The 14,156-nt window shown below is 36.1% G+C and overlaps 1 protein-coding gene and 2 pseudogenes across 3 annotated transcripts; 2 read left to right on the top strand and 1 right to left on the bottom strand.

The window, feature by feature from the left end:
• On the top strand, positions 1-4,308 carry LOC116123717 (MAR-binding filament-like protein 1-1). Of its 3 annotated transcripts, XM_031409474.1 has the most exons (5): positions 1-241; positions 1,046-1,132; positions 1,799-1,842; positions 1,946-2,086; positions 2,249-4,308. In XM_031409474.1, the coding sequence occupies exons 1-5, from the start codon at positions 112-114 to the stop codon at positions 4,100-4,102; spliced, it is 2,256 nt and encodes a 751-aa protein (XP_031265334.1). In that variant the 5' UTR covers positions 1-111; the 3' UTR covers positions 4,103-4,308. The 3 variants fall into 3 exon arrangements, with proteins under 3 accessions (XP_031265334.1, XP_031265335.1, XP_031265336.1); XM_031409475.1 differs by lacking the exon at positions 1,046-1,132 and having other exon boundaries at positions 2-241; positions 2,249-4,307; XM_031409476.1 differs by lacking the exons at positions 1-241; positions 1,046-1,132; positions 1,799-1,842 and having other exon boundaries at positions 1,970-2,086; positions 2,226-4,305.
• Positions 4,309-6,189: 1,881 nt separating this feature from the next.
• LOC116123666 lies at positions 6,190-8,074 on the top strand (annotated as a pseudogene).
• Positions 8,075-9,934: 1,860 nt separating this feature from the next.
• Positions 9,935-13,382, bottom strand: LOC116123644 (annotated as a pseudogene).
• Between the last annotated feature and the right edge of the window lie 774 nt (positions 13,383-14,156).

Raw genomic sequence — 14,156 nt, 5'->3', positions numbered from 1 at the left:
GGGAGCTCTTGGTCTCCCCTTCAGTTTCCCTCCTCTTCTTTATGTTCTCAATCTTCAGTCTTTTTGTATGCAAGAAATGCAGAGACCAAGAGGAGGAACAGAGTCTCAACTATGGCTTCTTTGAGACAAGATGACTTCGATGAAAATGTTTCCAACAAGAGGAGAGCTGTTCTTCTTGTGGGTATTTCAGTTCTTCCTTTCTTGAAACTCAGAGCTACAGCTCTTGAAGGTTTAGTAACAAGTGAGTTATGTTTTTCATTGGTTTCGAGATTTCGTTATAATGAAGTACGGCACTGTTCATGACTTAATGTTTGGTTTTAGTAATTGATTTGATATCATTATCATCATTGCATTTGGTGAAATGGGTATTCTTTATTTTTTGTTTTATAATTCTTTATGAATTGGTAATTTGGAATTTAGTCACTATTGCCTGTGAGCTCGTTTGTCTTTTGTGGTTTTTTGATTTGATGCAATTAAAATGTAGCAAAATTTAGCTTTGGAATTGTTATACTGTTTTCTGATTCATGATTCAACAACTAACTTTAATGATTCAAGAAGTGGAGTGCAATTTTAGCTTTTGTATTGACTTGTTGTTTTAGAATATATATGTATATTTTTCCATTTGCATTTGTTTTACATTGATGATTGGTTGATGGCTATATGTTTCTGTTGTATAGTGTTTATTGAGTATTTTATGGACATTTCATATGTAACCTTTTACCTCTAGAAATGGCTTGTCACTGACCTTTGTTTGGCTAGAGTCTAGACTAATCAGTTTCTCATACTGTAGTTTTGGTTTGGTTTAAAAAGCATATTTGGGAGCTTAATTTAAGCTAGTAATATAGTTCGAGGGCTTTTTTGAAATATGCTCAATTCTTTCTTCTTAAGTTATAAGAGAGAATGCTGCAGTTTCATCGTGAATTGCTGGGGAGTTATCATGTTATAAACATAAGCGAGTGACTGATAATAAGACTTGTCAAGTTACATGTCCTGTGACATATACTGTCATATTCCATTCTTAACTTGTTCATTTTTGGTAACTCAGACCCCCGAACGAACTCGAGGTCAAAACTGGAACCCCCACCAAACCCAACAATCTCTGGGAACCAGGAAACTCGTGGCATTTTGCCAGGTAGGTGATCCAGTGTATCAAACTGTAGACCTAGTGTGAGCATACTGGCAGGAGCGCCTGACGAACCCCTCAAGGTTTCATTTTTGGGGTGTTAACAATAGGACTAGAAAAGTTACTAACCAATCAATTTGTTACATAGGAGAATACTTTGAAAGTGAAACCTCATATTGCAGGAAGCCCAAAAAAGATGACCTTGAGAGAGTGAGAGAGGAGAGGGTATGTTATGGATCAACAACTATTGTAATTTATGATCGAGAGAAAACCAAAGTGGCTAGATTTTTTCATTGTGGTGCCTAGACTCTTGCGTTGTTTTCTGTTTCTTTTTAATCTATCACATGCTGTCAATAGGCAAACAGTGGTTTTTGAAATAAAGAAAAATTGCCCTCAGTTTAATATTTTGAAAAATTACCTTAAAACTTTTCAAGATTGTTTCTATATTGCCCAGTGATTTTCAGGGTACTCATCCCTCTTTTTATGAGTTGAAGTATTGCATGAGCTTAGATCCATTTTTTTTTTTTTTGTTAATCCATTTAAATCACCAATTAAGGTTCTGGCTCTTTTTGGTCCTTTCGGTGGACTACTCTATCTTTTCTATTATAACTTTAGTTATTTTGAATTGCTTTTAAATCTCCTAGATGTTTAATATGCTTATTTATGTCCTTACAGAGGAAAGTGTGCTAAATACACCAGTGGAAAGCCAAAAATCAGAGGTCTTAATCTTTGCTCGTTTGTAAATGAATCCAGAATCCTAGGTTCTGTTATTTTTAGTTTGTCAAGTTTGAAACACCTAAATGAATTTCTTTTCTTGATCAGCTGGCACTTCAAAGAGATCCACCATCAAATCCCTTTCTTTCTTTTCTTAATGCACTTGGAATATTTGGGACTGCTGTGCTTGCCCCACTTTATGCTTTGACTCAGAAAGATAAAAAAGCATCTGTTGCAACTATAGAATCTGTAAGCTGCTCTTAATCTTATTGTCAAGTTTTTATCACGAGCTGAATTCACTAGCATGATTTTATCTGCTCTATGGATTCCTAAATTATCCATATCACTCTATCTGAATGTCATTTTTGGATGTTGGTTTTTAACCCAGCATACACTGCTTGAAATGCACAGATGAAAAACAGACTCAGTGAAAAGGAAGCTTCCATTTTGTCATTGAAGAAAGAATTTGAGTCTAAACTACAAAAAGAACAAGAAGAGCGAACAAAGCTACTCAAAACAGCGAAGGAAGAACAGCAGGTTTTAATGAATCAACTAAATTCAGCTAACAGCACAATTACAGGCCTAGGGCAGGAGCTCAAAAATGAAAAAAAATTGATTGAGGAGCTTAAAGTACAAATTGATAGTCTTCAATCCAGTCTCTTGAAGGCTGGGGAAGATAAAAGTGCACTTGAAGAAAAACTCAAGGAAAAGCTTGATTCAATCGAAGCCTTACAAGACAGGGTTAATTTACTCAGTTTAGAGCTAAAAGATAAGAATGATAGTGTTCAACAGTTCAGATCTTCTCTTGCTGAGAAGGAAATGGAGTTGAAGAACTTGAATTCTATCTACAAGCAGACCAAGGATGAACTAGCCAAAGCAGATGCAGAAGTCAAAGGATTGAGGGATGAACTCTTGAAAAATAAAAAAGAACTAGAATTGAGGAGTACTTTGGTGGATGAATTAAATGCAACGGTTAGTTCTTTAATAGTTGAGACAGATGATTCCAAGAGGAAAATTGATGATGTTCAAAAGGAGTATGATGATCTGAAGTTATCTTCTGAAAAGAAGGCAGCTTTTGAGGCAAAGCTATTGGGAGAAAGAGAAGAGGAACTTCATGAGCTGAAGGAAAAGCATGAGCTTGCTCAGAATGAAGTGCGTGGAAGTCAAACAACAATTGCTAAGTTGACCCAAGAAAAGGATGACTTGAGGAAAATGCTGGATGTGGAATTGAGTAATGTAGAAAATCTCAAACATGAACTCGCAACTACTCAGGAGACTCTTGGCAAGACGAGGAATGAGGCTTCTGATCTGGAAAATCAACTAGTACAATCAACAAATTTGTGCTCAGAGCTTGAGTCCGAAATTTCGAGGGTGAAAGCTGATTTTGCTGAAATTAGGGAAACATTTCAGAAAAGCCTTGATGAGGCAAAACAAAGTAGTGAAGTGCTAGCCAGTGAGCTCACTGCATCGAAGGAGCTTTTGAAGAAGACTAGTGAGGAGCTGCAAATTGTGACCCATCAACTGGCTGCTGCAACTGAAAATCGTAATAGCCTACAAAAGGAACTGGTAGACATTTATAAGAAAGCAGAAGCCACAGCCAATGATTTGAAAGAAGAGAAAAATGTTGTTGCCTCTTTGAACAATGAACTACAAGCTTTGGAGAAGCAAATCTTGAAGGACAAGGAGGCACGGAAGTCCCTTGAAATTGATCTGGAAGAGGCTACCAAATCACTTGATGACATGAACAGAAATGTGTTGACACTTTCTAGAGACCTAGATAATGCTAATTCTCATATTTCTAGTCTCAAAGATGAGAAAGAGGTGCTTTACAAGTCCCTAACAGAGCAAAAGAACGTAGCTCAAGAAGCCCGAGAAAACATGGAAGATGCCCATAATCTTGTCATGAGGCTTGGCCAAGAAAGGGACAGTTTGGACAAGAAAGCAAAAAAACTTGAAGAGGAATTGGGATCTGCTAAGGGTGAAGTACTGCGGTTAAGGAGTAAAATAAATTCATCCAAGCTTCTTGTAAATGATCAACATCCTCAGAAAAGCGAAGAAGAAAACAATTTCCCTGACACTACAAAGAGAACTGGTAGGAGGAGAAAGGATGGTTCATTAAATTCTGATGATGAAGATAATGATACTAATACTGCAAAGAGAACTGGCAGGAGGAGAAAGGATGATTTATCAAATTCTGATGACGAAGATAATGTCACTGTTGCTGCAAAGAGAACCGGGAGGAGGAGAAAGGCTAGTTCAGAATGAAACTCTGGACCATTCAGTTTTCATTTAATATTTTCTCGATATTGTATGTTCGTATGTCATCTATGAAACTTGTTTCCGAGCTTTTGCTTTTTCGACAAATTTTCAGTGCTATTATATGATCATTGTATAAATGTTAATCGAGGAATGAGATTACCTGAGTTTTCTTCTCATTATCTTCTTGTATACTATCTAAGTTGAGGAGTCAATTCTGCATGATCTTATTCTTTTCTGGTTTTGAAGTATGCCATAACATTGTTCAAATAGTTTGTTCTCAACATTGAAAAGTGACAAATATGATTTTCCAGTTGAATGCTATAAAATGAGTACATAATTTTGATTGGCAATTGGAACTGTCCCGAAAAACACTAGTACTGACCACAGCAGCAACGTGATTGATCCCCCTTCAACAACTTGAAGTAGTTGCTGGAAGATGAATCACTTTGATTGTGACCACAATTTGAATCAAACCTATGAAGCTTTGATCTCAAATCAAAAAATGTTCACCAACTAACAGTCAATAATCTCACATGGTTAACCCCAAGTAGTTGGTCTGACGGTCAAGGAGGTTTGCTCCCTTACATTGAGTCTTTAGGTTCAAACTTAGGGTCCACTACCACAATAAAATGTGGTTTACTGATCATTTGGGCTGTAAGGTGTTCAATAGACTTCAGAGATAATTGAGATGCGTGAAGTAGCATACTGATTACCCAAAAAAATCATTTTCACTGGTCATGAAAAAAATGAAACAAGAAAGGTCAAACATAGGCTCGAACCCCAAATTCAGTTTAATTATCAACTGAACCTAGTTGAAAATAAACCAAATCAATTTTTGATATTTGGAAATAGATATTTAACATCGGTTGGTACTGGTGAAAAAAGATTTCGGTAATTTTCAATAACAACAGTGATTACTGTAAGAATAGGGGGATAATCCAATTACCGATTGGAAGGGTGTTATTTTTTTATTACCGGGGTAATCCCCTATTTTTATCAATTTTGCCCTTAATTAATAATCATTTGGACACAAATGCCCTATGTTCACCAAATAACAATAGCCCAAATGCTGTCATTTCTGGCTATGGATCTGGTTAGAAACGGTTAGATCAACACACAACCGGCTAGATTCGGTCAGTTGTGCTGTTCCGGTGATTGTTGAGGCAGCCAGCAGTGGTGGCCGACAATCATCTTGGGTGACTGGGGTTATTTTATTAAATTTATACTTTTGTTATAGCTATGGTATTTTCGCTAAATTCTTAAATATAAGGGGTTAAAAGTACCACTCTAAATAATAATAATATTAAAAAGAAGAATAATTCAAAAAAAACCTCTCCGATAATATTTATCTTCTAATCAAACATATTAATATAATATTCTTATAATATAAATTTTTTGAATCACACGTTACTAGATATTCCTCCCTCATAGGAGATATTGTCGTAATTGTCAATTTTTAACCAACAAGATCTATTATAATTAAATAAAGGGTAAGGGCTTTAATGTAATTTTATATTAACGAAATTGACAAACATGGGAATTGTTGAGACTTGTCACTTCAGATACAAAAGGGTGAACAAATTTTCAGGTATTCTAAAATCTAAATCCAATACCATTTTCTTTTACTAATTAATTACCTGTACGTATGTTTTGGTCATGGTGCATAGCCTTTTTCTCGTCCTCAATCCAATCTTTCTTTCGACAAAGCCTCCTCATGCCCAGTATCTCTTGCTCAATTTAACACAAATCTGATACAATATTTTGTTCTAATTTCCTTTTCTTTTTGACAGTCTGTGTTTTTGTTGCCCTTCAGATTTGGTTGATTGTTTCCTCCAAATTTCTTGATTTCCCAGACAGTTCCCTTAAACAAACTTGGGTTTCAGCTTTAATGCTTTAATTAGCATTGAAGTTTGATTCTTTTGGAGTTAGGGTTTGAAGCGAAATAGAAAATAGTTCAAAAATTGGATTTTTTTTTTTTTTTTTTTTGTTTAGATTTGACAATTTGGTTCTGGTTATTTGGTTGGTGGCATATTTCTAGGTTTTGGTGATATGGGTATTGAAGATTTAGTTTGAATAAATTTTGGTCCCATTCTTGTAACTTCTGGTGATCTGGGTATTGAAGATTTTAGTTGAATTTTGGTTTAAAGAATTGAGTTGCGGCAGTTTTGTAGTTTTGACTGATCTGGTATTTTAAAAGTGGTGGTTGAAGAAATGTTCTATGGTGCAGTTGTATGGGATCCCTGGCTAATGTTGCCACAATTGTTTGTCTTCAATGCCTATACTATACCAGTCTTGGTGTATTTTTATCCATTTTCGTTGGCACTCGGGCATCGCGGTAGGTCTTGTGGTATTTCTTTGACTTTGCTACCATCACTGCCTCTACGGTCAACGGTTGGTGTGTCATTGCTTCGATTCTGCTGGCTTCGGTTGCTGGTGAGGATATAAATCCTTTTGCTTTAATTTATCTTTGTAAATGATTTAGTTAGGTGACTATAAGTGAAATTGTATGGTTCCATTGTCAGGGATAATTAATGAATTTATGATGTTGATTTACGTGGTGTTCATTAATTTGTTAATTGCTAAGTTGCTGTGTGGTATAGTGCAAAACGGAAGTTAATGAGTTTGTAACTGTACAAGGTAGTTTGGATTGAATAGATGGATTAGTTAAATTATTTAATGTCATCTTGACAATTTCCTTGTCAATGCATTTTTCATTGTGTATGTATCTGCATTTGAGAGACCAATTGCTCATTCTACCTCAGTATCTGGTGGGATTATTTATGTCAGAAGACATGGCTAATTGTTTAGATGAACTATCAATTTTTATTTATTACTTGTTCCATATTTCACTTATTGCATTTATGTTCATGGAAATTAAAAAAAGACCCTGAATCATGTTAGTTTTACAGATTCATATTTGAAATCAATCTCCATGGTTGTGTTTAACTAACATGCGAGTTACTCTGTTTGTGCAGGGCGGATATATGCTTTATATAGTTGAGAGGGCAAAGAAGTGCTTAGATTTTTCAGCACACTGTACATCATCCATCTATTTATATGCATCACATATGGGGGGTGGCCCTCCTCAATCACGTGGTGGGTTGTTAATGGCATGGACTTGCAGTGATGGCTTTGCTAGGTGAATATCTATGCATTAGAGTGAACTGCGAGAGATTCCGATAACACGCCACAGAGCAAGTAAGAAATTTTTTCATTATACGTTAAATTGATTCTTCAAGCAATCTTGGTGTGGAAATTTTTATTTTATTATTTTTTTTTCCATGTGTATTTTCATATCTTTTTTATTTTTTTATTTTTTAATTTCCAAATTTATTAATAGAGGCTTTTGACTCATTTTTGTTGCAATGAATGGTGTTTGGGTGTGAGTTTATAACTTCATATGTTCTGTGCCATGCTGCCTGCCTCATCTCTATGCTCTGCTGGATACTGGCATTGCTCTCCAACTTTTGAATTATATTCTTTGAAGTTAATGCTAAGATGGAATGTCTGAACACCCTCGAATTGTTTGCGCCTGAACTTATTCAAGCAAATAATTTAGATTGATTCCTGAAATAGAAAATAGATAAATGGGAAACAGTTCTGTGTTTCAGTTAATAAAGAGAAGAAATGCTAGTGGAATCTTTTTCAAGTTTATGTTAGATTGGTGATCTTTTCTTTCACTCTTGTTTTGGTTCATAACATTGTGGAAGATCTTGTGCGTGCTAAACAGTTTTGAGGCTTTTAATTGCTTTAATTTTTTGAATTAAATTTCAAAAAGCAACGCAGTTGCCGTCCTTTCTTTTCTCTTATAATTTCATAATTGCCTTTGTATCAGCTGAACTAATTTGTCCACTTCATGCAGATGTTAAATCACAAGGACAACTCAATAGGCAGAACAATTTTTTCTGGGATTGCAGCATCAGTTTCTTCACTGCTTTTGAAGGAGCAAAGCTCATTAGATACCAATCTAATCTGTGACAAAAAAAAAAATTGTTTAAAACTGTGATTATTTTCTATGCATGTGGGGAGGAGGAGAGCAATAGAAGAAGTTTGAGTTGGTGCTCATTTGATGGATTGATAGACCACGTCAGACTTGGTATGTATGTGTTAGGAAACTGGTAATGTACAATTATAGGTGATTTTGAGAAAGATGATGTGTTTCTCATACTGTTTTCTTGTTTACAGTAATTGTGTAGTTGATTAGTTTTTTTCTTATTTTTTTGATAATATCAATGTTGAGGTTCCCATTATGTGAATGAATGGGGCACTTTTGCTATTTTTCTAAGGAGAAATATGGGTTCCTAAACTAAATTTGATTAAGGTTTTTCCTCCAATTGTGTCGACTTTAGCAACATTTTGCGTTTGGTCTACGCTCTACTAAGTGGTTGACGTCCTGCAACTTTATAGTTAATTTCTTTGGTTCCTGAAGGCTAGTCATACTCCTGTTGATCTCAGCGGTGTCTCCTCAAGAACACATGCACTTGCTGGTCTTATTTAAGGGCCTGGGGCGGTCAAGGGAAAACCGCTTCCTACTTGCACAAAAGAGTTTATACAACATTTGTCACACACTCAATGCTGGACTGTGGGGGTTAGTCAGCAAAATGGAGTGAGGTACAGGGTCCCGTCATGTTTTCTGTTATGGAGCTATTAACTTTTTAAACGAATCACATTCATATAGCATGGAATATATTCCAAGGCATCATGCTTTGTTAGTGGCATGGAGAACAAGATGAATGTTAGATCTGATCTCAGAGGGCTTTAATTTAGTGATATTGGCTTCTTGCTTTTCTTAATTTTGGGCAATTTCTGGCTTTTCTTTCAAATTGTATTGATGATCACAGTTTTAGGATAAAACTTGTGTGGCTCCTTTATAATATACAAGAAATATACATTTGTAGTTGAATATGTACTACACATTTAGATATTTTTTCTGCTATCCCGTCATCTTTACACCATTATTACTCCATGTATCAGCCCACCTCATTGAAGCCTTGTATTGAATTTTTGGTTGGCTGCAAGACTGCAAGTTCTTTCTTTTTTCTTGTTTTTCGTGGTTGTGTCTGCCAAGTTAATCGGAGGCCATATCCTCTGAATTATAAACTTATTTCCTTCTATCTCCCTTATCTTTAGCCCGTTGCTTGTTTCAGGCTGCCTTTGACTTCAATTTTAGCCATTGCTTGCTGATTCATTTATTGCACATGTAGTGGCACCCTGCTAACATATGTAAAGGACTTAAGTCATCATCAAAGATGCCATATCTCAGATTATTTTATCTGCCCATTATCTCATTTCAGCTGTGCCCTTCTCTAGAGTAAGTGGTTTTTTTTTTTCAGCAATTGCCTGTTGCCACATTTACATCAAATCACATCAAATCATTAGCCTTAAGCACTGAATGTTTCCTTCATGTGTCATATTTATTTTTATAAAATATACCAATTTATTTTGAAATATATCTTCTACGACGAACACTAAACCAAGAAGGATTTTGTGGTTGCCTCAACTAGTTCAGGTTTTATATTGTGCAGCATTTAGCTTAAGATTGCTGTAGTATTCTGATTTCATTGGAGAAAAGAGAGAATTAAAACATTTTGATCTAACATGAAATTAAAATAATGAAAATTCATTACTTTGTTTCGGTTACACTAAGCTCCGTCATGGCATGGCCAGACTTTGCATTAAGTTAAGATGAGATTTGTGAACCTTCCAAATCTCTTCTTAGAAGAGCAGGCACTGGCCATTAACTTTTTAAGTTAAACAATGTATCTCACAAAGAAAAAAAGAAACAAAGTTCCCCGCTCTTTAGAATTCTTCCTAGACTGCCAAGGTTTTAAGTTGTCAGTTACTCTCTTTCATTTCTTTTATATTATTCGTAACTTTCAACCGCAGCCTTGTAGAATTCATTCATGCATGAGCCTTCCACAAAGATGAAATGTCTGACACAGCTTTGCAACTGTGAGATAGAGGCCGTTCAGTCGGAAGGACTCCAAAACTTTTGACTGATGCAGCTTTTCCATCACACTTCCAACAGGATTTACCAACACAAGCTGCAAAGAAAGCACCAAGATTAGCTAAAATGCTTCAAGAATGTGGCATTCCAAGAGTTATTTTTTTTAGCAGTTCTTATTGAAGCGATCGTTTCTCCAGCATCTTTCTTAGTTCGCGCACCATGTCAATACCGCTGTGTCTATGGCTGTCACAGCTGCAAAAGAAAGAGAAAATCTGTAAGCTAATTGCACAGGAGCTTCTAAGTGGAAATGATGGGAAATTTGCGAAGAGCAATTAAACAACTTACCAGTCATGTCCAGAATTATGCATTTTGGTGCTCCCATTGTTTGCCTTTATCCACTCTTCCTCCTCGTGAACCCATCTCAATATTCTATCTTGAAGATAAGTGGAATTGGCAAAGTAAATGGGAGATTCAACAGCAAGAATGAGAACGAAGATACTCTTAGAGCATTTCTGTATCGGCTGAGGCTATGGTATATGAGTTCCTGCAATGTTGCCTAGGACCACTGTTTGGCCTGGTGACAGCAAGAGAATCTTGAACACTGAAATTGCGACCTGAATTTTTCGGCAAAGGCATCAGATAATGACCCAGAGTGCAGTACAACAAAGAGAAAAAGGAAAAATTTAGAATGGAAGCTACTGCGATGGCGAGACCAAGGGGCACAGAAATGAAAAGAACCCAAAGAAGGAACACAAGCAAGCTATGAAATCAAGAGTGCAACTTTCCATAATTTGTATGCGGACTGATAATCAATAAGCCATCACTGCTGTTATAATGATGGCTCCCAGGATGACATTAGGAGTGTAGTAAAACAATGGCATGAGAAACAGCAGAGTCACAAGCACAGCCGAAGCCATTACTATATTAGAAACTGCTGTTGTGCTCCGGCATTGTAGTTACAGCAGATCGAGAAAATGAACCTGGAAGAGTGGCCGGAACACAACATGTTAGAAATTATGAAAACCGTATCGACATGAAAATCAGATGGTGAAATGAACAGTGGATCGTCACCTGTGGTAACATAGCATGAAGTGCATGAACCAGCCATGTTCATGAAACCATAGCCATCATTTCTTTGTTGCCATCAACTTGGTAATTCTTTAATGAAGCAAATGTCCTTCCCACAGCAATTCCTTCCTGAACAAATAAAAGATTAAATTTTAGAAAGAGTGAAATTTATACATATAGGCAAGTTCTTGAAATACATATGGAAAGTAAATCTTGACTAAGCCATGAAAGAGTGAAATTTATACATGAAATAAGGCAAGTTCTTGAAAATACTCATATGGAAAGTAAATCTTGACTAAGCCATCAAGATTTCAGTGCTAGTTTTGGCAACCTACAGTGAGAGAAAGGATCCCAGTAACAAGGCCAGTTTTGACAGCTACAGCCAGGAAAGCGCCTAAAGTATAACATGTTTGAGGAAGGTGGATTCAAACCCTTGGCAAGTGGCCGATCTGGAGAAGAATTTTTTGCATTAGTGGTTGCACCAGAGACTTGTTTCAGGATCCTTTGTAATCTCTGTAAAGGAAGTGTAAACAAGTTTTCAGGACTTACAATTGAGATTCCATGAGCCTTTGATTTGATGCCAAGACTAAAAGAGTTGAAAGAATAACTGATGTTAATGGGGCAGCTGCCGATAGCCAGGAAAAGCTTTGGTTTCGTCATGCTCTGTGCCGAATCGTTAAAGATGAGACATCAATAAACGTTAGGAGAATAATATGAGAATCTGGGTAATTAACTTTGCAGGTAAAAAGACACTTACAATATGCCTTGTTGTCAATAGAAAAACCAGGAAGCTGAACCCAATACAACAGTTTGCCAGGACCACTGCACATACAACTTTTACTCATTTAGCTTTGTATTTCAGCCGTTGAATAACACTTCGACAGTTGAGTTTCAGAATTCATTTAAAAATGAAACATGGCGTAGAAAAATCAACAACAGTACTTCCAAAATGATACCAAAAGGTAGCATATTGCTTGCTTTCAGTAAAGCCACTAACCTCATCTCTGTGGCTGAAAACAGAGGACATTACAGGAATAAATTGCATTTGGTAGTTAAAATGAACAATCCAAGCAATCCTTTGAGGTGTTGCAATGATACAATGACTGCCGCTCCAGCCATGAAGCCGATAAGTGTTGCCTTCGAAAGAAAATCGATTATAAAGCCTAGCTGCAAACCATTAACTGAAATCAACTTTTAAGGCTTTTCGGTCTTTCTTCAGGACCAATTTCTATTATGCTTGACATGATGATCATCTTCACCCAGTAAACGGTCAAAGCAAAACATTAATTTGCGGAAATTTCCGTGATTCGATACCTTAGTAGACCTAAAGAGAGCCTGAAACACACCAGCAAAGAAGGTGGCAGTAAAGGCCAGTTTGAGATATAGAATTGGATCTTGAGTGTAGGAAACAGCCTCTTGAAGCATTGATCCCATAACCAAAGAAGCTAAGAGATGGACCAACACCAAGATGTTTAGAAACTCCCCGAATAGAGTAAATCAATGGAGGCACAAAGCTGAATCTGCATGTATAAACCATCCCAGTTCATAATTTACTGATAAACTAGTAACTACAGTTTCATAAGCACAATCAGTATTAAAACTAGTGTTATGAGATTGAACTAACAGAGTCCAACTATTGGAGGCAAATTTGCAAGCTTTGCATAGCTGATTCCCGCATTGAGAAACATAAAAGTTTTAGCTTCAAGCTGAATTTCATCATGTGATGCAAAATGTGAAAACTAAAAAGTCAGTAAACTGAAATTCATCACGAGGTTCAAACACAGGAACCAAGGTTAAACCCCAGATGCTTTAGTCATATATTAATTACAAGAAAACAATTTGATGAAGGAAATATAAGAAACCGCCACTCTAATGATCCAAGACAAACGGAATATACACAGTAACCCAACTCAGAGTCCTTGTCCCTTAAAAACAAATACCATTAACATCATAAAAAACACACAACGCATACATAACATCATGCATGTATGTATGTATGGCGCATGCATGTTATGTTATGTTACCTGAGGGATGGCGAGGTTGCAATGGTGAGACCAGAGATGACATCAGACCTCAGGAGATTGAGATTATACTGAGGCCCCCACTGGAAAATGGGGAAGAAGAACTGAAGCCCGAGAAGGAGTTTTTTACACCATTCCTGGTTCTTGAATCTGTGGAGAGGGTCATCAGGGAAGAAGATTTCTGATAAACGGTGCTTGAGTTTTGGCAAGTGGTCTTCTGGGGGGGCAGGCAAACATTGTGATTCTCCATTGTTTGCCTGTTGACAACTCTGAAGGTTCTGATAATGGTTTCATTAGTAATTATGCTGGGGCTGGATGAATCCTCAACATTGTTTGATTACACCCATTTTTCAGTGTAAAAAGATAGTGTGAATGAAGTATGGAGGAATGGTGATTCTTTGGGAATGAAGTGAAGCATGCTTGTGAATTTATAAGCCAACAAAGGGAGGGACATGTGGGTGGTGGGTAGTTACTGAGCAGTTGTTGTTATTGATTTACATGGGTAAAAATGTCACTCCTTTTGTTGAGTTGGGTGTCGTATTATTATTATTTTAATTTTGTTAACAAAAATTGATTTAAGTGTTTATGGTGGACCCTAGATAACACTTTTTGTAGCTTAATTATGACTAATTAATTTTTATAGGAATCTGGGTGGAGCCATTACCTTTTTTTTTTATAATGGAATTTAACGTTACATATAAATTACCTTAGAGTAAAGTATTGAACTAAGGTAAAATCTTGGATATGAATTAATATAGAATTATTACTTTATTATTATATCGTTCATCTTCATTTATTAAATATTTATTGCATACATATTATATATTTAATGTCATGTTAATTTGTATATAAAATTTATATACTTGTACTATGAGGTTAATAATAATTGTTATTGTTAATATGTGAAATTGTCTCTAAGGGATTTGTTTGACGGTCAAGGAGGTTTGCTCCATACATAGAGTTTATAGGTTCAAACTTCAAACCTTAGAGTCACTTATCACTTTGTGACTTACCTAGTCCTTTA

This window comes from Pistacia vera, unplaced genomic scaffold (assembly GCF_008641045.1).
Source record: "Pistacia vera cultivar Batoury unplaced genomic scaffold, PisVer_v2 Contig144, whole genome shotgun sequence".
NCBI classification, from domain to species: domain Eukaryota; kingdom Viridiplantae; phylum Streptophyta; class Magnoliopsida; order Sapindales; family Anacardiaceae; genus Pistacia; species Pistacia vera.
This window is presented reverse-complemented; position numbering and strand designations above follow the sequence as displayed.

Coding starts and splice junctions, on each gene's coding strand:
- LOC116123717 (XM_031409474.1), top strand. CDS start 112: ATGGCTTCTTTGAGACAAGATGACTTCGATGAAAATGTTTCCAACAAG. Junction 1,133..1,798: donor AACTCGTGGCATTTTGCCAG/GTAGGTGATCCA, acceptor ATGTCCTTACAG/AGGAAAGTGTGCTAAATACA. Junction 2,087..2,248: donor CTGTTGCAACTATAGAATCT/GTAAGCTGCTCT, acceptor TGAAATGCACAG/ATGAAAAACAGACTCAGTGA.